The sequence below is a fragment of the Armigeres subalbatus genome, chromosome 1 (genome assembly GCF_024139115.2).
Source record: "Armigeres subalbatus isolate Guangzhou_Male chromosome 1, GZ_Asu_2, whole genome shotgun sequence".
NCBI lineage: Eukaryota > Metazoa > Arthropoda > Insecta > Diptera > Culicidae > Armigeres > Armigeres subalbatus.
In genome coordinates, this window is record NC_085139.1 from 63,371,707 (window position 1) to 63,396,427 (window position 24,721).

General features: G+C 42.9%; 1 protein-coding gene across 5 annotated transcripts in view; it reads right to left on the minus strand.

Moving 5' to 3' along the window:
- Nucleotides 1-10,419: 10,419 nt before the first annotated feature.
- Nucleotides 10,420-24,721, minus strand: part of LOC134226297 (aminopeptidase A) — a 99,703-nt gene continuing 85,401 nt past the window's right edge. For all 5 annotated transcript variants that reach the window (XM_062707017.1, XM_062707001.1, XM_062706992.1 and 2 more), the window contains 4 exons: nucleotides 11,924-13,060; nucleotides 11,340-11,763; nucleotides 11,192-11,268; nucleotides 10,420-11,138 (listed from right to left, as the gene is read on the minus strand). In XM_062707017.1, coding sequence (XP_062563001.1) covers nucleotides 10,490-11,138; nucleotides 11,192-11,268; nucleotides 11,340-11,763; nucleotides 11,924-13,060 — 2,287 coding nt within the window. In that variant the 3' untranslated portion in view covers nucleotides 10,420-10,489. The remainder of the gene's footprint in view (nucleotides 11,139-11,191; nucleotides 11,269-11,339; nucleotides 11,764-11,923; nucleotides 13,061-24,721) is intronic.

Genomic DNA, 24,721 nt, shown 5'->3' on the forward strand with positions numbered 1-24,721 from the left:
TGGTTTTTCGGATTTGTGCGGAATGCATAATACACATGGTCAAGCAGTTTGCATGCTCCACCAGCAGCGGCACGAACACTCAATTTATTCGACCAACAATATCACGCACGACAATATCCAACCGAGCAGCCAACTAACAACTTCACCCACTGTCAAACAAAGCAACAACCGAAGTATTTTCGTGGGGTCGGAGTCAATGTTGGTCCAACGTGTTTAAGCGTGTTTACGCTTTACGGAAACACATAAATAAAGTTAAAAAAATAACGTTATATTGCACATGGTGTCACTTGTCGGCTTGTGGTGATTTTTGAGACCGAATTTGTTTGAGACTTATTTTTTTGCCTTTCTCGTACAACAAAGTTGTACCGAAAGGCTATCATTTGACTCCAAAATCGAAATTTTTATAGAAGTCTCGGGGACCCATGATGTTATAGATTCTACAACATTCCCCAGAAAACCATTCCCCAGAAAACCGTTCCCCAGAAAACCACTTCCCAGAATGCACCATTCCCCAGAAAACCATTTCCCAGAATGAAACATTCCCCCGAAAACCATTCCCCAGAATGCACCATATCCCAGAATTTTTTTCATACCTTTAAAAGACTCCTGCAATGAAAAAAAAGATTTTCTAACAGGTGGCAACTAAAAAACCGGAATGAAAGAATGGCTCGGGGAAAAAAACACTCATTTGCCTTTTCCGAGCAAATGCGTATTTTGAAAGAAGGAATCATCCATTCTTCTTCTTATTGACATTACATCCCCACACTGGCACTTCCAAAGTTATTAACTGCGAGATTTCTAAGCCAGGTTACCATTTTTGCATTCGTATATCATGATACTTTTATGCCCAGGTAAATCGAGACAATTTCCAATTCGAAAATTGCTTAGCCAAAATGACCTGTCAGTCGCGCTACTGTTAGGGTGAAATCAGGAGTGATTCAGTTTGATTCTAAATTTTCGACCACTATTCTAGTTTGAATCTGGAGCAAAATAGAACAAACTCGCTGGTCTCCCCAGCAGTGTTCCATTCATGTTTTTCAAATTTTCAATTAATTGAAATCATTATGTTACTGCCAAGAAAGGCGCCGGAATTGCAAAGTGGATTGATCCGTAGGCGTCATTTTATCTACGGATCAATCCACTTTGCAATTCCGGCGCCTTTCTTCAATCCACTTTGCAACTCCATACACCAAAACAATTGAAAAATATTTGAATCTCGTGATTCAATCGTGGTTCAAATCTGCAGAAAATAGAACGGAGCGTTATACCAGTTTTATTTTTTTGACAGTTGACTGGTATAAAAACTGAATCTAGAACAGCTGCTGGGAAATTCAATGTTTCAGATTCATATTCAAACCAGGGGGGTAATATACGGTGCATCGCGCCTCCTCTGCATATAGTATGAAGCAAATGTAAATAAACAATCCCACAATTTTTTCGTTAGTCAGCAGTAGTGTAGGTTAACCAATATCCTACAAGATTCCAGTTCGAAAAATGTTACACTTGCCAAGCGGGGTGGCCCAGGGTGGCCCGCCTTTCCCAAGCGGCGAGGCCCGGATAACACTAATGACACACTGGTGGTATTCGTACCATGGTACAAGTTGTACCACTAGTGTGTCACCTTGTACCATGCTGGTACAACGTGGAAAACCATGGTACAATATGTACTAGGGTATATAACCGTGGTACTTGTACCACCAGTGTGTCTTTAGTATAATACATCTTAGGTAGGCTTGATTTGTTCGTGGATGACAGGCTTACTCCCCTGATTCAAACTGACAGCCCCGAACGATTTGAATCACTACTGATTTCACTCTTAGTGACTACAACTTGACTGTGGCTCGGATATAACGATCATCACAGAGCAGAACTGGAAGAAATGCGAATCACCTGATCTCATGGATCGGGGCACAACGTCAATACGGAACTTGCTACGTTACATCTGTAAAAGGGTTAAATCTGCTGGGCCTGAACTTCATGAACGCTTTTGACGTTTGGACAAAGCCATTGACGACCATTTGTAATCAGGTAAATTGTTCCAATAATTACGATTCGAACGACTGGTACCTTACCAGATTTCCTGAAGTTTTCAGTGATTCACTCGTGCATTGTCGCAAAACGAAGGTGAAATTGTATCTGAAACCTGATGCACAACCGGTGTTTAAGCCAAAAAGACCCGTGCCTTTCCACGCTATACCTAAACTGCCGTGAATCGCATATTTGTCCCATATGAATAGGAAACTCAGCAAAGATGGGACAGATATGCGATTCACGGCAGTAAAGTCAATAACGAGTTGGACAGACTGCAACAACTAAACATCATCGAACCAGTGGATTATTCTGACTGGGCAGCTCCAATTGGGTCCTAAAATGAAGAATCGATATTCGATTTTCTTTCAGGGAACGATGAAGGTAATCATCCTGAACATGTCAGTTTTTCTTTCGACTCAAAAATCGAAAAGAACATTGTTTAATTTGAAATTGAAAAATAGATGAAAAATGCTTCCTCGACATTTTCGGTCTTGTTTGACGTACGGATTCAAACGCACTAGCAAAACACCGCAGGGCACTTGACTCAACCTTTGACAGTTAATATATGGGGCTGACGTTTTGGGCTGATGGTTCATTCGTTCTGAAATGTTGCACAGCCCAAAATTTGCCTTAAAATGTCTTAAACACAAAAATATTATTTTTACTGATTTAGAATTTTACTAGAATTTTTATAACAACGGTTCAAGTATTCTTGACCGATGCACTATCGTTTGCAACCATAAACGAGGTAGGGCTTTAGGACCCAATTGTCTCGGTCCAGAAACCAGAAGGAAAAGTTCGAGTCTGCGCCGATTACCCCACCACTTTCCACTTCCTACAGCGGAGGACATATTTTCCAAGCTATCTGGTAGCAAAGTATTCAGCATAATCGATTTATCGGACGCCTACCTTCAGGTCGAGGTGGACGACTGATTAACACTCATCGGGGGTTTTATCAGTTCAACCGCCTGCCTCCAGGGGTCAAATCGGCACCCGGAGCCTTTCAGCAGCTGATGAGCAAGATGATTGCTGGGCTCGAAGGTGTGGAAAATTTCTTGGATGATTTTCTAATCCACAGCGAGAATAAAGAACAACATGATCGCATATTAGAAAAGCTAGCTATTCAAGAATATGGATTTCATCTGCGTCTCGGTTACATAGGATTCATCATCAATGCTGATGGTATTAAACCTGATCCTGAAAAAGCAGATGCCATTGCAAACATGCCGCCACCAAAAGACGTCAGCGAACTCCGATCGTTCCTCGGAGCGGCCAACTTTTATGGAAAAATTATCCACGATATTCATCGAATCAGACAGCCATTGGATGAAGGACAGGAAGTTTTCGTGGAATAGTCAGTGTCAGAATGCATTCGAGAGCATCAAGAGTGTGTTACAGTCAGATTTATTGCTTACGCACTACAACCCAAACCTTGAGCTAATCGTTGCAGGTGATGCTTCAAAAACAGGGATCGGTGCTATCATAATGCATCGTTTCCCGGATGGAAAAATCAAAGCTGTTGCACATGCTTCGAAAACGCTAAATTCTACCGAACAGAAATACAGCCAGGTAGAGAAAGAAGCAATGGCGTTGGTTTTTGCTGTGACGAAATTTCGAAGAATGCTGCTAGGCCGAAAGTTTACACTACAGACAGATCACCAACCTCTACTTAGGATTTTCGGATCCAAAAAGGGTATCCCTATGCAACGATGGGCATTATCGCTGCTCGGGGTCGATTTCAAAGTGGAGTACATTGCAACAGAGAAATTCGGGTATGCAGACGTGCTTTCTAGGCTGATAAGCAATCATCAGAAACTGGAGGAGAAGTTGAAGACGACCTTGAAGACGACATCAATGCAACGCTAGCGGATCGTCTGATATCACTGCCGGTGAATTTCAAAATGGTTAAAGCAGCAACGAAAAAGGACGCCCTACTCCAACAGGTTATGCAACATATCGACAACTATTGGCCGAATAGTGACAAGATCAAGGACCGAATCTCTGTCCGTAGTTAACGGATGCATCATGATGAACGAACTTGTAGTAATTCCAGGATGCTATCAGCACCGGGTTCTCAAACTATTGCATAGTGCCTGAAACTTGATTATGCATATGTACAACATGTGATAGATTTAGTTCGGAAAAGGTATTGGAGGGTAACCGCCCCTTCGGTGGGGTTTGATCCCACCCCTATCAAACCCCACCGAAGGGGCGGTTACCCTCCAATACCTTTTCCGAACTAAATCTATCATGTTGTACATATGCATAATCATGTTTCAGACATAGTAATTAATTTCCACTCCGGGTGGCTTAATACCCGGCATATAGGCAATTAACTTTGAATGTACTACAGTATACCCCCGCTGATCCGACAAATGTATGGCCGGACTATCGGGTTTCTCTCGTTAATCCGACTGTCAAATCCATACAAATGAACCAAAACAAAATCACAGCACAAATTTGAAAACTGACAGCATAATGTGTTTAAATGGGTGTTGATACTTTTTAATCCGGAAAATTCCGAATTAGCGAGATCCGGACTAACGAGTCGTCGGACTAGCGAGGTCCGGATAAGCGGGGGATACTGTATTGCACAGTAGTCATCAAGGCATCGAACGAACCAAAGCTGTCGCTCGTAGCGTAGTCTACTGGGCAAACATCGATGACGATATTCTAAATATGTGCGTCGGTGTTATATTTGTGCTAGTACTGCAAAATCCCCACCTCATAATCAACCCCAACCATGGCCACGTGCAAATGGACCGTGGAAAAGGATTCATCTGGACTATGCAGGGCTACTTGACGGAGTGTATTACTTAGTAATTGTGGATTCATGCTCCAAATGGCCAAAAATATTCCAGACCCGATTGACGACTGCACAAGTAACAATCAGATTTCTTCGGGAAACCTTTGCTAGGTTTGGTATTCCGGAGACAACGGGACGCAGTTCTGCAGTACAGAATTCAAGAAAATGTGTGAACAATTGGGAATCATCCACATACGTACGGCACCATATCACCCACAGTCGAATGGCCTGGCCGAACGCTTTGTCGACACCCTTAAAAGATCACTTGGGAAAACCGTTGAGGGGGAAGAACTTCCATCAATCGAAGCACTCCAGATGTTTCTACAAGTACAGTGATCGTTCGCTAATTGGGGCACGACCTCACCCCAACTAGCGAATGCCGTTCGCTAATTGGGGCGGTTTGACAAGCGTCAATGTTTATTTTTTGCATTGAACAAAAGAAAATGTATACGCCAAAAAGTATCGATCCCGCCAAACACGGAAACAAAACGTCAACGCGTTTTTGACAACACATTCTGACGTTCAGCTGCTTTTTAATTGGGTTTCGCCCCAATTAGCGAACCCCCAACTAAAAAGCGCCCCAACTAGAAAAACCCCAATTAGCGAACGTTCACTGTATATCGTTCTACACCTAGCGCAGTGCTAGCTGGAAAGTCACCATCAGGAGAAATGTTAGGAAGACCAATGAGGACCACATTAGATCTCCTTCGACCATCAGTATTCCACAGTAAGTCAGACAGACAAAATCCTAAGTTCACCGCGGGTTCTGTTGTCTATGCTAAGGTGTATAAGAATTCGGAAAAATGGATATGGGCTCCTGGAACAGTTATTGAAGCTATTGGAGAAGTCAACTACAATATTCTGCTTAATCAGCAAGTAGGCAGAAAGAAGCTTATTAGATCTCATGTGAACCAGCTGCGATCTAGATACGACGGCGAGATTAAACCGTTATCAATATCGACTCCGTTCGAAATCCTAGTGAACGATTTCGATCTAAGGCAACACGATCCAGTCCAGCAAAATGATTCACCAAGAAATGCATTGGCGAATGAACCGGGGTCAGCTAGTGGCTGTGGAATTCCAGAAGACAGCACAGATAGTGAAAAGTTTTTTGAAGCTGTTTCCAATCAAGCAACCGGCCTTTCACCAACAGTTAAATCTCCCAGACCTTCAAGGACATGGCGGCGTCCCAAACAACTGGAAGACTACGTCGTCGGTTAAGAATAAAGGGGGAGATACTACCAGAGCCTAACGACAACCCTGACATCAATCGTTATACGGATTCGATGTCAGTGTGTGTACGCCGTCACTTGGCGTGAAAAAGAAAAAAATGTTGAGTATTTGATTGACTGTGGTAGCCCATATGGCATAACGGGGGTAGCCCATATGGCATAACGAGTTAAATGTACTACCGTCAAACGGGGTGACTTGCAACACTTGGGTTTTCCACAAGTTTTTGATTTTTTTACAATAAAATATACTTGTCATAAGACGAGTTTGTACAATCCCATTGAATTCCACCACTTATTGTATCTTGACAGATTCGTATTTCGACCTCAACAGTAAGGCCGTCTTCAGTGTCTCGTACTTGACTCGACTTCGAGTCAAGTCGAGTCGAGTCAAGTACGAGACACTGAAGACGGCCTTACTGTTGAGGTCGAAATACGTATCTGTCAAGATACAATCAAGTGGTGGAATTCAATGGGATTGTACAAACTCGTCTTATGACAAGTGAAATCATTCCACTAAGAAGCTCAAAATAATTTTCTTAACAAAATATACCCAAACATCGACCTATGTCATCACGCATCCCTAGTTTACATTGTATTTGTTGTGCCTAGTTGGTATTTAAGTGAAAATATAACTCACTGTTGTTTTTTTGTATTATTTTGTGGAACTGTTTCGTTAATTGAAAGTGGAACGTCGTAAATCGTAAGTTCGTGTAGCAAATTAAAAATGATTTCCCCAAAATCGAGCCCCTCTCCAGTTACAGTACCTAATAAGGTATGTAATTCCGCAAAAACTATAAAATAATAAAATTGTTTGTTTTTGAAACTTTTTTGGAAATTTGTCCTCCTGCAAATTTGTCCTGACTTGCAACAGCTGATACACGATAGTTTATTTTTCAAAAACTGCTGATTCAGTTTTCAAATTTTTTTTTTTTCAAACTAGCATTGATTTTATCTTGTAATCTTGTAATCTTCTTGTAATATCAACGCACCCTCTGACCATAGCCTATCTGCGTTGTATTTAAATACCGCTGAGCGATACGTCTACTGGGCAACACGTCCGGTGTGCACTGCACTAAGATCTCCTTAGATGCAACCGGACCGAGATCTTACTTAAGGCTCCCAAGGGTCCGTTTCGTTGTGATATGTTGCCATAAAATAGAAATATATGCACTTGCTTTTCTAATCTACGGGAATATTTTAATTTACTAATGATATTGATTAGTGACAAGTAAATTCATTCATCGATCAGATTAGAACGAGCTCAGTGCAATTAAAATATAAACGTAATACTTATCTGCAATTCACAGAAGATGTTGGGATTGTCCTTGAAGTAATCACGTTGTGAACACAGACTTCCTGTATTGACGGTGGTTGTTATGAATATGAATACCACTGCTGATACCGGAACAATAAGATTTTCTTCATCACTGGTCGTCTGGAAAGAGGTAGATAAAAGAAATGGGCCGCTTTCACTCGCCGGCCCGCAAAACATTAGTAAGTAATCTTAATACAAAGTAATCTTACTACAAAGACAAAAATACAGTTCTAATAATTCTGTCTTATTAATGGATATCACACATGCCCATCTGATACTCAACTTAACCAAAAACATATCCTCAATACTTAATAAAATGATAACTGTATATAGTTTCTATTATTGTCCATATATACCTACTATTCAATCTAGGATTCCAAATCGGATAAATTAATTCAGTTGCTAACTAAAAGCTTATCCTCAACGCTTTGGCTGTCAATAGTCTCCACAATATGAACCTTAAAGGTTATAACTTTGTTCAATCCTACATCTGTTTATATTAAAACTCAATCCTAACTGCCCTGAAACCGCTTTCAACACATAACTGCCCTGAGCACAGCCACTACATGCGACCCACAGGACCCCAATCGAGGACGACTCTACACTATACCGTTGTGAGCTTACACCTCTCCTGGGCTGTGCGACGCTGAAAACATGCTCCTAACGTTTGATGCCTAAAAATAAAAATAATTAAACTAATTACACTAAATCTTACACTTTTGATCGAACCCGGCTGACATTCGCGTTAAACAATGTGTTCCATGAGTGCTGATCACTCATGATAACGCCCTGAATCGGCGAATAAAATTCAGTTTAACGCAGAGTTTAAACCTCTCTTGTGCTAAGTAATGCTGAAAACCTAACTTCTAGGAATTTGATTCGTAGAAACAAATTATACTGAAATTGGTGCGTGGAAAAATAAGTTATACTATTAGCTAATTTAGTTAAACCCTGACTACCCCACATTATACTGGCCCGTTTGGAGTCATCCAGTGGCACTTGGTCTTAGCATTCGTTTTCTTTTTAAATTCTATAACAATTCACCACGCTTACCCCCATATTAGTAATATGTAGAACGAATGCTTGACTATTACTATACTAAGTATAGTAAAAGACCGGAAGTAATAATTGGGCCAACCACCACCTTCAAACTAGCATTGATTTTATGTTAAAGAATTCCTTTATCATGCCGCGAAACTACAAGAAACATTATGATATTATTTTCATATTTTTATTATTGATATACTTCTGATTATATGTCTAATCACTAATATTAGGACACATTCAAAGTATCATGTACTAGTAGAATGAATAAATCCTTTTAATTCAGAATTATTGAGAGAGAAACTTGAAAAGTGTTGCAATTCACCCCGTTACCCCACGGACGGTAACTTATTAATAAAATATCGATGTATATATCACATAGAACCGTGTCTCCGTAAAGTGTTTTAGGACCATCTTTGGCGGTGTGCAAGAAGACGTTGTGTGGCGGCGAAGAATGAACCACGAGCTCGCCCAGCTCTACGGAGAACCCAGTATCCAGAAAGTAGCTAAAGCCGGGAGGGTACGATGGGCAGGCCATGTTGCAAGAATGCCGGCCAGCAACCCTACAAAGATGGTGTTCGCTTCCCATCCGGCAGGTACGAGACGGTGTAGAGCGCAGCGAGCGAGGTGGGCTGACCAGGTACAGAACAACTTGGCGAGCGTGGGGCGCATTCGAGGATGGAGAGATGCGGCCTCGAACCGTGTATTGTGGCGTCAAATTGTTGATTCAGTGTAAACTAAATAAATGAAAATAAAATTGTGAGGCCAGGTAAAGTGGTAAAGAGGTAAAAGTTACCAGCACCAGATACATTTTGTGAGAAATGCACTTAAAGAAAATCTTCTATTTTTTCAGAACTTATTTGTTACCAAAGTTTAGTTTGCTAACTGTTACTAAAATAAACAAACGGTGATGGTCTTTCGTGTCTGCTATTCAACATCGCTTTGGAAGGGGTAATACGAAGAGCAGGGATTAACACGAGTGGTACAATTTTCAACAAGTCCGTCCAGCAATTTGGCTTCGCCGACGACATAGATATTATGGCACGTAACTTTGAGAAGATGGAGGAAGCCTACATCAGACTGAAGAGGGAAGCTTAGCGGATCGGACTAGTCATCAACACGTTGAAGACGAAGCACATGATAGGAAGAGGTTCAAGAGAAGACAATGTGAGCCACCCACCGCGAGTTGGCATCGGTGGTGACGAAATCGAGGCGGTAGAAGAATTTGTGTACTTGGGCTCACTGGTGACTGCCGAAAATGATACCCGCAGAGAAATTCGGAGACGCATAGTGGCTGGAAATCGTACATACTTTGGACTCCGCAAGACGCTCCGATTGAATAGAGTTCGCCGCCGTACCAAACTGACAATCTACATAACGCTCATTAGACCGGTAGTCCTCTACGGACACGAGACCTAGACGATGCTCGTGGAGGACCAACGCGCACTCGGAATTTTCGAAAGGAAAGTGCTGCGTACCATCTAGGGTGGGGTGCAGATGGCGGACGGTACGTGGAGGAGGCGAATGAACCACGAGTTGCATCAGCTGTTGGGAGAACCATCCATCGTTCACACCGCGAAAATCGGACGACTGCGGTGGGCCGGGCACGTAGCCAGAATGTCGGACAGTAACCCGGTGAAAATAGTTCTCGACAACGATCCGCGGGAACAAGAAGGCGAGGTGCACAGCGGGCAAGGTGGATCGATCAGGTGGAGGACGATTGGCGGACCCTCCGCAGACTGCGTGGTTGGCGAAGTGCAGACATGGACCGAGCTGAATAGAGAAGACTTTTATGTGCAGCACAGGCCACTCCGGCATTAGCCTGGTAATAAAAAAAAATCATTTGGTGCTGGGTATCTTGCGTGGACGCGTCGTGCACGCAGCTTGAAAAAACGCTACGTGGGTATCGGCCGTATTATCGTTTAAGCTCTGCTTTCCGTTGGTGCAACACTATAAACAGTAGCCACTCAGGTAAGTAAAGAAGTCCCTAGTTTCGATTGACTTTATCACAATTTATTTCTTGGAAACAACATAGATTTATAACTTAACCTTCTAGTGCACTCACTGCACTGAATTGCTTAACCAATCGGCCACAACTTGCTGGTTGCGGGATAACCAATTTATATTGTTTTGGATGTTCTCCAGAGCTTGAACTCTCGCTGCAGCACCTGCTCCCGCGTCCGGATTCCTGCCGAAGAAGTCCTCCAGTTCCATCAATCGTATGCGCGTCGAAAAGCGACCGGTAATGGAAGGAATCATCCGGCCAAGGTTTCGTTCTCCCAGCGTGTAGCGACTGACCAATCGATCCCAATTGACTCTCACGTGGTCCCATGTCTCTTGCTCTCCATGCTTGTTGGCAGCGATGTTCTGAATGCACGTCAGATGATCCTGCTCACGCACCAATTGCGGATCCCAAGCTTCTTCCAAGAAGCGACGTAGAACCTTTGCATCCGGGAAGGCAGCCAAGGCGCTCATCAGCTTGGTTTTTTCGTTTGCATCGACTTCCGCGCGGAAACGTTCTTTGACTTTTTCCCAGTCGGTGACGTTTGCGGATTTCTGTACACCGTAGTAATACACAACGGTACGAAGATCAGGATGGATATAGGTACTATCATTGTCCAGCCACTCGCGGAACATTTGGTAGGCTTTTTCCAGGCATCCGGCATGACCGAATGAGCAAGCCAAGTCCAGGACGGTCGTACGAAGACGGCTATGAAGGAAAATGGTTAGTTTGTAAGTACGTTTCATACAATTAAATCTTACTTTTTCATATGATCCTCTCCAACTACATCCCAGCCAACAGTTTCGTAAGCACGTTGGACCAGTACTTGGACATATGACTGTAAATATAGTAATGTATTCGCTTAAATAATCATGATATGTTAGCTAAAGAATATTTGATGCTACTCACAGTAATATCATCGTAGGATGAGAAATCGTAGATTAAATTACGGATGGTCTTCATTTTGCTGGAAACAGCTGCCCAAGGTACGTACTCGGTTTCCTGCTTCAAAAATTCGGTCAGCCCTAGTGCCAAATCGTATCTAAGTTGAGAAGCGTCTGCTAGGGCGAAAGCATCGTTGAGTAGTCCAGTGCGATCACCAATGCTGAATGCGTTAACATCTCCCACGAGCAGCTCGCTGAACAGCTTCCATAGATTTTCCGGATAGTTGACACGATAATATCCAACCTGTTCGTAGTTCAGCTTGATCCAACCGTCTGTATTGCTTGGGGCATCGATGTAAGCCAGTTCCTTATCCAAGCGGAACCACGATCGTTTTATAATGCTCGGGTCATCAGATGTCGTGTATGTTAATGGGATGTTCCACTTGTAGCTAGTAGAGTATAGAATATAGAAAAGAAAATGAATATATGAAAAATAGTTGACAAATCGACATATTTCGCTACTTCCCCAAAAGACTCATTTGAAAATGGTTTCTATTTTGTAAATTGATTCTATTTGAATACTGTCAGCCAGTTACAATCAATACTGACCTGAATTCTGACTGCTCCGTTTCTACTGCATCAGGATCGGCCAGAAACCTTGACTGTCTTAATCGGTATTGTCCACCTTGCTGTTCCACAGTTACGACAGGGAAGCCTTTCTGTCGCGTAAAAGTATCCATCACCTGCGTGACAGTGAGATCGGGCTCCGTAGTATCTTGGAACAACTTATCTAGCTCGTCCATAAGATCTTTGGATTCGCCGTTTCCATAGCGAAGCCTGTTCAGGTAGTTCGTCACCCCTTCTTTGAAAACCGGTTCACTCACGAAATCCTCCAACATGCGAATAACGGACGCACCCTTGGAATAAGTAATTGTGTCGAATATTTCCGTAATCTGGTTCGGACTCTCCACCTTTACAACGATCGGATGCGATCCAAGCGTAGCATCCAAAGTAAGCACCGCATGCATATTATCCAACGCAAACTGCTCCATGATTCCCCATTCCGGATAGGCATGGTCTACTCCTTTGTATTCAATGTAACTGGCAAAACCTTCGTTCAGCCACAGTTCATTCCACCACTTCATCGTTACAAGATTACCGAACCACATGTGAGCAAGTTCGTGGGCAATGACCTCCGCGACTCGCTGTTTGTTGGCCGTTGAACTTGTTAGTGAATTGTACAGAATACTGGTTTCTCGGTACGTAACCAGTCCCCAGGTTTCCATCGCCCCAGAAACGAAGTCCGGAATGGCTGCCATGTCCAATTTGGGCAGTGGATATTCAATATTAAAGTATTCGATGTAGTGCTTAATGATCTTTTCCGCGGTATCGCGCGCGAAGCGGACATTCAAAGCATTGGTATGGTAAGGCGTCGCGAATACACGCAGGTCAAAGCTGCTTCCCAGTGAAGGAACAACATTTACCAATTCGTACTCGAAATCACTAACTATGAACACCACCAAGTAGGTGCTCATCGGTACGCTCGGATTGAAGACGGTGGTGCTGAAACCTGTGGAAGGAGTATCCACCAGTGTGCTGTTCGCATCCATGTTGGAAAGGGCATGGTAGCCGTTGGTGTTGGGGTGTACAACTCGGATGCTGTAGGTGGCCTTTAGTGCAGGCTCGTCGAAGCAAGGGAATGCTTGCCTTGCGAAAGTTGGTTCGAATTTGGACGTGGCGATTTTTCTGTAAGAAAATAAAACAGATGGAAACAAGGTTTATAATTACATGTGAAGTTGATAATCGATAACATCAGTATCGAAATTGTTGAAATAGAAATATCGTTTGCATTTAAAAAATTGAACAATAATTGCAGCAATATTGGGGGCATGGAGTGCGATCCTCTCGTTAAAAAAACAATGTGCACTCGCTTGACTGTGGAGTGTGGATATACAACAGTAAAGCACATGTGGCGATTGGACAAATCAAGCATCCGAAAGATATTCAATTTGAAAGAAAGAGCTAACCGCGGTGGAGGTTGGTACTCGGATTCTGATGGCTTTTCCGCAAACGTGACCTTTACGTGGTCTTGTTGTGTAGAGGTTATCACGCCTATCTAGAGAGTAGGAGGTTGAGGGCTTGACTCCCTCCAAGACACGTGGATTCTTTTTCTCAAATTTCATATCAATTTGTCCATTTCGAAACATGTGCTGTGCATATGCACAGCCAAGATATTTAACAAAAAAAAATTGCAGATTTTTATGGGTTTATCATCGCCCGCACTGACGAAACTACCTCCATCGGTGGTGACGAAATCGAGGTGGTAGAAGAATTTGTGTACTTGGGCCCACCAGCAGGGAAATTCGGAGACGCATAGTGGCTGGAAATCGTACGTACTTTGGACTCCGCAAGATGCTCTGATCGAATAGAGTTCGCCGCCGTACCAAACTGACAATCTACAAAACGCTCATTAGACTGGTGGGGGCCTCTATGGACACGAGACCTGGATGATGCTCGTGGAGGACCAACGCGCACTATGAGTTTTTGAGAGGAAAATGCGTACCATTTATGGTGGGGTGCAGATGGCGGACGGTACGTGGAGGAGGGGAATGAACCACGAGTTGCATTAGCTGCTGGAAGAACCATCGCTCACACCACGAAAATCGGACGACTGCGGTGGGCCGGGCAAGTAGCCAGAATGTCGGATAATAACCCGGTGAATATGATTCTCGACAACGATCCGAAGGGCACAAGAAGGCGAGGTGTGCGCAGCGGGCAATACTCGCGCACCGTCGAACTTCTCTTCATCGATTTTATATTTTGTTTAACTCATTTTTTTAGTAGCTACAAGACAACCGGTTGAAGCTCCGTTAGGAGCTACAAACCATTAAATCTTCGGCAAACTACCGCAATTTGCTGCATGAAAAAAGAGAAAACATCGAAGAGAAGAGAAAACGATCAAAGCAGTTCTTCTTCTTCGAAGGCTCTACATTCCAATTTGTCAGCGTCCTCAGTACCGACCCCTTGAGCAACATCGTGATGAGCGAAATTCCATCAACTTTTGCCGTTGCAAAATATGCGAATTTTCGACAGCTTCTTGGGATAGATTACCTAGGTAAGTATCATGTGCGACGTGGATCTGCGCCTGCAAGCTCTTCGTTGGTTGCTTTGTGGATGTGTTCCTTTGTCACGTATTCCGCAAGCTGCTTCCTCACACTACCTCCAATGTCTGTATCACACCGCTTTCGTCTTTCCAGACAAACGTCAAACTGATATACGATAGCTATCCGGAAACTCAAAACAGTCCACAGAAGCCTGGTCTCGAAACGCTGGCCAATTCGTTTGATAGTTTCTCTTAGGGATCCGTTTGGAACGTTGAATATCTAAAGATTCTGGCTGGGTCATTTTTATTACTCCTAGACTCTCTACCTGCGGGCAGCAGGGACCATGTCCAAGGGCTTGACGACCCCTCCCCAGCCGTCTGTGAGTCAGGGGGTTCTGCCTAGGAGGTGGTGGGGTTAACAGGGGGCTCTGTTAATTCCCTCCCAAAAACCACATATCCGCAAGCAAACCCTATCATGCGATCGTGTGCCGCATAAAGCATACAAGCCCCTAACCCTGAATCCCAAGGTGTCAGGCGACCCGTGCCGAAGGGATGAATGACCTGTGGGGTGAAACAATTAGCCAGGTCGTTAACGGAGCCTGTGGAGGTTCCACAGAGTGAGGGCTGCTTCGGCGGCAAGCGGGTGGCAGTGGGTGGTACCCACACACCCCCAAGTGGTGCACATGTGGTGCAAGCAAATTGGAGCTGGTGGTATTACTCGTAATACCCCACAGGGTGAGAGCCCGAGTGTATGGGTGAGCACACAAGTAAGCCTCGCATGGTATTCATGGTTGGTAGTGTTAGAATGACTGAAGTCTGGTGAGGCCTGGCAGGGAGTGTCGGGGGCAGATACCTCTGCGGCACCTCAGAAGTAGGGGACACGAAAGTCTCGCTGCGTCTGGCAGGAGTGTCGGGGGGTTGATGCTTCTGCGGCACCTCAGAAATCGGAGACATGTAAGGTAGTGGTGCGACCCCGTTCCAGGATGGGGAGACCACCACATTGGCTGAGGACTACCTGGGCTTCGAAATGTCAATGGGTGGGTGCTGCCAGCAAAGTACCTAACGGGGACCTATTGGCAGGACCAAAGTCTGGGTAGGTGAGTGTTAGGCACGCTTGACGTGCCGGGTGTTCCACGCCCAAACGATGCACGATGCACACAAGTCAGACTCGCACGGTACGTATGGTCAGAGTGGCTGCTTAGGCAGTAGTGTGATCCGGCTGCTAGGGACGGACTGAGTGAAGTCTCGCTAGGCCTGGCAGGAGTGTCGCGGGGCAGATACCTCTGCGGCACCTTAGAAGTAGGGGACACGAAAGTCTCGCTATGACTGGCAGTAGTGTCGGGGGGTTGATGCTTCTGCGGCACCTCAGAAATAGGAGACATGAAACGGTCTGCTCCGTAGCTGAGGTAGAAGTGGCATAGGAGCCACCAACCTAGTGTCGCCTCCGGCTTGGTAGACAAGTGGTGCCATTCTTTTGCAGGACGGGGTGAGCACCATACTGAATGAGGACTGTCTATGTTGTGAGATGGCGGCATTGGGGTACTCTGCAGGGTGCCTGATCTTCCCTTGCAGTCATTCAAGCGGCATAGGCAGGTGAGTGTTGGGGCACATGTGGTGCCAGTATGTCTTGTGCAAATGTGTTGCATGGGGAGTGTCGAAGAGTTGAGGCGCATACGTGCACTTGTGTACGTCATGGAGGGGGCGCAATGCCCAATAGTCATCCCCCGAAGTATTGCTTAATTCAAACTTGTGGTGATGGTGGACATGATAGTTTGTTTGCCTCTGTGCAGTGATAAAAATATAATTATTACGTGTGAAAGTGTACTTGTGCCACGAGAAATTAGTTTCTAAAGTGTGCCTGAAGTATTTTTATATCAGGATAAGTAGGAGATATATTATCTCTGTGCCTAATTATATCTAATTTTGTGATTTATTACCCAACACAGCATCCCGCGAAGCCGTAGTACAACCTATAGTTTCGTGCGGCAAGCTGTCGTTGTCGTTTTTTTTTGCACCTTTGATTTTTCTATCTCTGTGTATTGTGTGGTGTTTTGCATATTGGTATCCACTGCTGTGTAGCGATAATGGAATGCGAAAAGTGCAAAGTGGGGATTGCTATCAACGATTTTCCGCTGTGTTGTTGTCAGTGCGATAAGCACTTTCACGCCCGCTGTTCTCCTATCGAGAATAAGGCAGCAGCAAGGTTGATAACGGAGAACGCAAATGTGCTATTCAAGTGTTCGGACTGTCTGTCGAGTCGGTTTTGCGACGGGCAGAATGTTAAGGTGTCGGATGTTACCCGTATTGAGGAAGAGATGAAGAAAATTTCTTCTCTCTCCGATTCGATTGGTGGCATCCGAGATCACATTACTGCCCAGATAGACAGCGCGTTGAAGCTCGGTATGGAACAATTGGCAAGTAAATTGAATTGCGTTTTGGGTGAGGCTATTAGTGGCTTCCAAAAATCTGTTGGTCAAGAGTTGGAAAATATGAAATGTTCATTTTTTCAATTTAATTCGAATAAAAGTTTGGCTGCAATGAATGTAATGCATGGTACTTCAAGTCCGGCCTCAGAGCCAGGTCAGACTCCCAGACCTAAAAAGCGTAAAGTTCAGGATAATGTTAATGAAGCGTCAGAGAATTTGTTGACTGAGAATGTTAGTTTCATGCGGATGTTGTGAAAAGAAAGCTGGGAATAAAGTTAAAATTAGTAATAAAATCGCTGTTTCACAGGAAGCGAAAACTAAACGTAAGGCTCGTCCGGTTATTGTGATTAAACCAAAAGAGTCCAACCAGAGTAGTGATGCTACTCGGAAATTTTTGAACGATAAATTAGATCCAAAAACACACAAAATCAGTAACTTTAGGAACGGGAAAGACGGCTCTATTATTGCTGAGTGTGCAACAGGATACAATGTAAATGTTGTGAAAGATGGCATTCAAAGTGATCTGGGTGAAAGCTATAATGCTGTTGTTCCCACTTCGGTGCCAAGGCTTAAAGTGATGGGCATGTGCGATAAATTATCCTCCGATGACTTCATCGAGATTTTAAAAAATCAAAATGAAGACATCGCTATAAATGAAGTAAAGGTTATCAGGACGTACGAAAATCCACGTTTCAAGTACAACAAATACAATGTTGTGATTGAAGTCGATAAGGATACTCATAGTTGCTTGCTGACCGCGAAGAAAGTGAATATAAGGTTTGATCGGTGCCTTGTAGTTCCCGGAAGTTAGTGTTCTAAGATGCTTCCAATGTGGAGAATTTGGGCACATGAGTACGGAATGCAAGAATAGTATTGCGTGTTCTAAGTGCAGTGAAGGTCACAAAACATCTGATTGCACGTCAACTGCTTTGAAATGTATCAATTGTTTGAAAATGAATAAAGAACGTAAAATGAATCTGGACGTAAACCACGGAGCATTTAGTACTGAGTGTAAAGTTTATAAAAGGTTATTTGATCGTAAAAAGAGCAGCTTACGTTTCAATGAATAGCAACCAAGTTCCAGTAGAAATGTGAATAATTTAGATATTTTGTATTTGAATATTGCTGGTTTGTCTACAAACTACGTTGCACTACGTAAGATTGTAGAAGATAAACGTCCACTTTTAGTATTTCTATCTGAAACTCATATTGTTAACTTAGAAGCATTTGATCAATATAGTATTCCGGGATATAGTGTTGCTGCTTGTCTATCACATTCGAGACACACCGGCGGAGTTGCTATTTATGTCAAAGAATCAGTTCAGTTCAAGCTTCAATTGAACGAAGTTTGCGATGGCAATTGGTTCTTAGGCATTGCAGTTGTACGTGGCATGAAGTTGGGTAATTACGGTATTTTATATCACTCTCCCAGTGCTAATGACCAGCATTTTTTGGAAATTTTTGAAAACTGGTTAGAGTCGTTTATGGATCCTAGTAAATTAAATGTTATTGCTGGCGATTTTAATATCAATTGGTGTGATGATTCAAATTCGAATCATTTGAAGCGATTAGTTGACTTTTTTAATTTAAAACAAAAAGTAAATGAGTATACGCGTATTTCTCGGCACAGTAGAACTTTGATTGATCATGTTTACTCTAACTTTGATTCTGTCACTAGTGTTACGAATTGTGATTTAAAAGTAACCGATCATGAAACACTAGTCATTAGCATTACAGATGACAGTAGTAATAATAACGATTTGGTAAAACTTAAGTGCTGGAGAAAATATTCGAAACAAGCAATTACGAGCCTTATCGAAACTAACGTGGATTTTCGAGAAAATACTGGTAATTTAGATCAAAGAGCAGCTGTTATCACGAGCGTCTTAAAATCCTGTACCAATCAATTAGTTGAACAGAAATTAGTAACTTTGCATAATTCTAACAGCTGGTATAATTTAGACCTTTTGCGCCTGAAACGTAAAAGAGATAAGTTGTACAAAAAATGTCGTAAAAGTAATAATGAAAATCATTGGAATAGGTACCAGGTTGCGCGGAATAAATATTCGCAATGTTTAAAGCATACTCGATGCGAATATATTCAGAGGAAAATTTATCAGCATCAAAACAACAGCAAAGAGTTATGGAAAATATTAAAATCTTTGTTAAAACCTAGTTCTTGTAAACCGCGATCCATAACTTTTAATGGCACATTAGAAGAATCAGAAGAAGTAATTGCGTCTAAATTTAATGATTATTTTGTCGACAGTGTTTCAACCATTAACCGATCTATCGAGTTAGTGGATGAACCTGACGAAATAAAACAGCCAGTCAACAGTAACTTAAGATTCGAAAGTTTTCACCCCATAACATTTCAAGAACTTGAAACGATTTGTTTTAATTTAGGAAAAACGGCTGGTATTGATAATGTTAATGCTAAAATTATACAAGATTGCTTTCATGTCATCGGACACAACCTGCTGGACCTGATAAATGAATCATTGCAAACTGGGCACGTGCCGCAAGTTTGAAGGAATCGTTAGTGATTCCAATTCAAAAGTTGCTGGAACGATTAAAGCCGAAGAGTTTCGTCCCATCAACATGTTGCACACAGTAGAGAAAATTTTAGAACTTGTTGTGAAAGGCCAGCTACTTATGTATTTAAATAGTAATAGCTTGTTAATACCGGAACAATCGGGATACCGGAGGGTCACTCCTGCGAAACCGCTTTGAACTTGGTATTAGCTAAATGGAAAGAAAGCATAGAGCGTAAAGATACGATTGTTGCTGTGTTCTTGGATCTGAAACGCGCTTTTGAGACAATTTCTAGGCCCTTATTGTTGAAAACTATAGAGCGCTTTGGAATTTCGGGTTCTGCATACAATTGGTTTAAAAGCTATTTGTCTGACAGAACTCAACGGACTGCTTTTTAATGATTCTGTATCTCGTCCCGTGGAGAACACCCTAGGAGTGTTACAGGGAAGTGTATTGGGGCCCCCTTTGTTTATTATGTATATAAATGACATGCGACGGGTTTTACGTTTTGTGATATAAACTTATTTGCAGACGATACTGTGTTATTCATTGCAGCTAGAGACTTAGAAGATGCGATTGAACGCTTGAATGAAGATTTGCATTCTTTAAGTAGATGGTTGAAGTACAAACAGTTGAAATTGAATATTAGTAAAACAAAGTATATGATTATTTCGCGAAATCGTTCAATAGATAATGTCTCTGTGAAAATTGATGACGAGACACTTGATCGCGTACGGGAAATTAAATATCTTGGCGTGATTATTGATGATAAATTGAAATTTGACCAACACATTGACAATGTCATCAAGAAAATAGCCAAGAAGTATGGAATCCTCTGTCGACTGAAAACGAATTAAATATTGCTAGCAAAATACAGTTGTACAAATCAATCATCTCTCCTCACTTGGACTTTTGTCCTTCCATTTTGTTTTAGCAAATCAGACACAAATATCGAGATTGCAGCGTTTGCAGAATAAGATTATGCGTTTGATTTTGAGATGTAGCAGATTCACTTCCTCAACTTTTTTGTTGGATGCTTTGCAGTGGCTCTCGGTGAAGCAAAAGAATTGTGTATTTGACAATGGTGTTCATTTTTAAAGTAATTAACGGATTGCTGCCTCGATATTTGTGTGATCGAATTGAAAGAGGAAGTGACATTCATAGATATAACACTAGAAACGCGGAAGATATAAGAACACCGTACTTTTTGCATGGAGCTTCACAAAATTCTTTGTTTTTTAAAGGTATCAATTATTTCAATTTGATGCCTACACATATCAAACGTGCAACTACACTATCACAGTTTAAGAGACTTTGTGTTTTACACGTAAAAGCTGCCTTTTAAGCAGCTACTTAGTTGACTTTTTTATAATTCAATAAATTTTGTATCTTGACGAAGTTTGACCTACGGATTGTTTGTTTGGACAATTGTATTTTTTTATTTATTGAGGCACTGATAAACTGTTTTGTTCGCCTCGATGATGATGATGGATTTTATATATATTGACGTAATTGTAATTTGACCTTTTTTTGTGTAGTCTACAAAAGTTTGAGTCTCGCGCGCGCAAAGCAGATATGGATGATTTTTAAAATTTATGTACAGTCTTGCGCATTTTCAACTGTTTGAATGATTCTTCGGATTAGTAATGGGCTATCTGGTAGAGTTTTGTTTCCGTGGTTGATACCGAAACTTTTGATATCGACGGAGCGGTAACACAAGTTTTAGTTTTGTTGACGACTTAGATTATTAATTTTATTGATGCTTACGAGTGATAAACGTTAAGTGGTCTTGTATAAACATGAAACGCGATTCTTGGTGGAACTTTTGAAATCTGTGCGAGAGGTATCACAAGTTTTGCATTTTAGTATAAACTCGAAGTATCACTACCGATGCTTATGAGAATCTGTAGATGAAAACAACAGTTTTTTTTTCTTAATTTACCTTTTTGCTGGATAGTAATGAAAAGTTAAGTAATTCATATCTGTGATGGTAATCAGATCGTTTTGTTTTTGCAAATCTGATTAAATTGTTATTATATCATTCAATTAATTATCTTAAAGATAAATCGTCTAGCTCAAACCTTTGTAGGGGTATGTGGCGGGACCATCATCATCATCATCATCATCATCATCAATTGCGGGCCGGGGAATGACTGGAGAGGAAGGAGTTGGTTTTAGTGGGTCGGGAGTGGTGATCCCATCCCCACACTACCTGGGTTCGCCTCCCCAGGTGTCTGTTTGCAGATTTCCATTACCTTCGTTAAAAAAAAAAAAAAAAAAAAAAAAGACTCTACCGAGAAAAACTGCTCCACAAATTCGTGTAGACCATTGGAACTCTCCGCAAAGCTCCGCAAATGCGAGGTGTTGCATTCTCACAATCGGCTACTGGAGTTCCTTTCAATTATGCAAACGAGCGGCCAGCTCTGAATTCCGTAAATATTGCTTCGGCAAGTCTTGCTTACTCACCGTTCGTGTGGTTCGTATATCACTTAAATAATGCTTGGCCGAACCTGCGTGTCCGATTTCACGTTGGGAATTCGCCTCCGTTTTTTTACATTTGCTGTCCACTGGCGGCACAATGGTTGAGTTTCTCCGACCACCCCTGGCTGTTTTACCACTTCTTCATCGACCGCGTCTTCTCCGACCCATCATCCAAGAATGCGTCCACAGAAATCGAACGATTATTTCCATGCAACGTCACCGGAAAAATGCGAAAGAGTGTTTCCTTGTCAACCAAATGGTGATTGGTAGAAACTTTAGAGTCACTCGGCTTCGGTTCTAATGATCCTTACGTGTTTTCACTTTTGTACATCCTGGTAATACTCGTCGTTGTCATGTTTTCTCGTTTACCTGGTTTATCATCATTTTTGTCCCGCTTGGTATCACTATATGGTGTTGATTGTCACTTGAATGTAACGAAGGATGATGACATCCCTCAATATCGCAGTTACATGTTACAATGCCCTAGTGCGTGCCATCCTTAGCCGTGCGGTAAGACGCGCGACTACAAAGCAAGAACATGCTGAGGGTAGCTGGGTTCGATTCCCGGTGCCGGTCTAGGCAATTTTCGGTTTGGAAATTGTCTCGACTTTCCTGGGCATAAAAGTATCATAGTGTGTTAGCCTCATGATATACGAATGCAAAAATGGTAACCTGGCTAAGAAACCTCGCAATTAATAACTGTGGAAGTGCTTTATGAACACTAAGCTGCGAGGCGGCTCTGTCCCAGTGTGGGGATGTAATGCCAATAAGAAGAAGAAGAAGGCCCTAGTGCGAACATAGTATAATGGTACTGTCGGTTCGGTCGATTAGTCCTCCTAACGTTGGCTCCGAACTTGATTGCGAGTTTCAGTGCGAGATTTCTCTTGTTTCGGACAGCAGAACGATGGCGCGATCGGCCGAAATATTGTGTTCATCATTGCGCGGCCGGTAATAAAAATCAGTTCAGTGCGAGATTTCTCTTGTTTCGGACAGCAGAACGATGGCGCGATCGGCCGAAATATTGTGTTCATCATTGCGCGGCCGGTAATAAAAATCAGTTCAGTGCGTGATTTCTCTTGTTTCGGAAAGCAGAACGATCGCGTGATCGGCCGAAATATTGTGTTCTGCTTTGCGCGGCCGGTAATAAAAATCAGTTCAGTGCGTGATTTCTCTTGTTTCGGACAGCAGAACGATCGCGCGATCGGTCGAAATATTGTGTTCTGCTTTGCGCGGCCGATAATAAAAATCAGTTCAGTGCGAGATTTCTCTTGTTTCGGACAGCAGAACGATGGCGCGATCGGCCGAAATATTGTGTTCATCATTGCGCGGCCGGTAATAAAAATCAGTTCAGTGCTAGATTTCTCTTGTTTCGGACAGCAGAACGATCGCGCGATCGGCCGAAATATTGTGTTCTGCTTTGCGCGGCCGGTAATAAAAATCAGTTCAGTGCGAGATTTCTCTTGTTTCGGACAGCAGAACGATGGCGCGATCGGCCGAAATATTGTGTTCTGCTTTGCGCGGCCGGTAATAAAAATCAGTTCAGTGCAAGATTTCTCTTGTTTCGGACAGCAGAACGATGGCGCGATCGGCCGAAATATTGTGTTCTGCTTTGCGCGGCCGGTAATAAAAATCAGTTCAGTGCGTGATTTGTCTTGTTTCGGACAGCAGAACGATCGCATGATCTGCCGAAATATTGTGTTCTGCATTGCGCGGCCGGTAATTCAGTGCGAGATTTCTCTTGTTTCGGACAGCAGAACGATCGCGCGATCGGTCGAAATATTGTGTTCTGCATTGCGCGGCCGGTAATAAAAATCAGTTCAGTGCGAGATTTCTCTTGTTTCGGACAGCAGAACGATGGCGCGATCGGCCGAAATATTGTCTTCATCATTGCGCGGCCGGTAATAAAAATCAGTTCAGTTCAGTTTAGATTTCTCTTGTTTCGGACAGCAGAACGATGGCGGGATCGGCCGAAATATTGTGTTCTGCTTTGCGCGGCCGGTAATAAAAATCAGTTCAGTGCGAGATTTCTCTTGTTTCGGACAGCAGAACGATGGCGCGATCGGCCGAAATATTGTGTTCTGCTTTGCGCGGCCGGTAATAAAAATCAGTTCCGTGCGTGATTTCTCTTATTTCGGACAGCAGAACGATGGCGTGATCGGCCGGAATATTGTGTTCTGCTTTGCGCGACCGGTAATAAAAATCAGTTCAGTGCGAGATTTCTCTTGTTTCGGACAGCAGAACGATGGCACGATCGGCCGAAATATTGTGTTCAGCATTGCGCGGCCGGTAATAAAAATCAGTTCAGTGCGAGATTTCTCTTGTTTCGGACAGCAGAACGATGGCGCGATCGGCCGAAATATTGTGTTCTGCTTTGCGCGGCCGGTAATAAAAATCAGTTCAGTGCGTGATTTCTCTTGTTTCGGACAGCAGAACGATCGCGTGATCGGCCGAAATATTGTGTTCTGCTTTGCGCGACCGGTAATAAAAATCAGTTCAGTGCTAGATTTCTCTTGTTTCGGACAGCAGAACGATGGCGCGATCGGCCGAAATATTGTGTTCATCATTGCGCGGCCGGTAATAAAAATCAGTTCAGTGCTAGATTTCTCTTGTTTCGGACAGCAGAACGATGGCGCGATCGGCCGAAATATTGTGTTCATCATTGCGCGGCCGGTAATAAAAATCAGTTCAGTGCGAGATTTCTCTTGTTTCGGACAGCAGAACGATGGCGCGATCGGCCGAAATATTGTGTTCATCGTTGGGCGGCCGGTAATGAAGGTCAGGTCAGTAGGTGTCGTCTCTTGTTTCGGACAGCAGAACGATGGCGCGATCGGCCGAAATATTGTGTTCATCATTGCGCGGCCG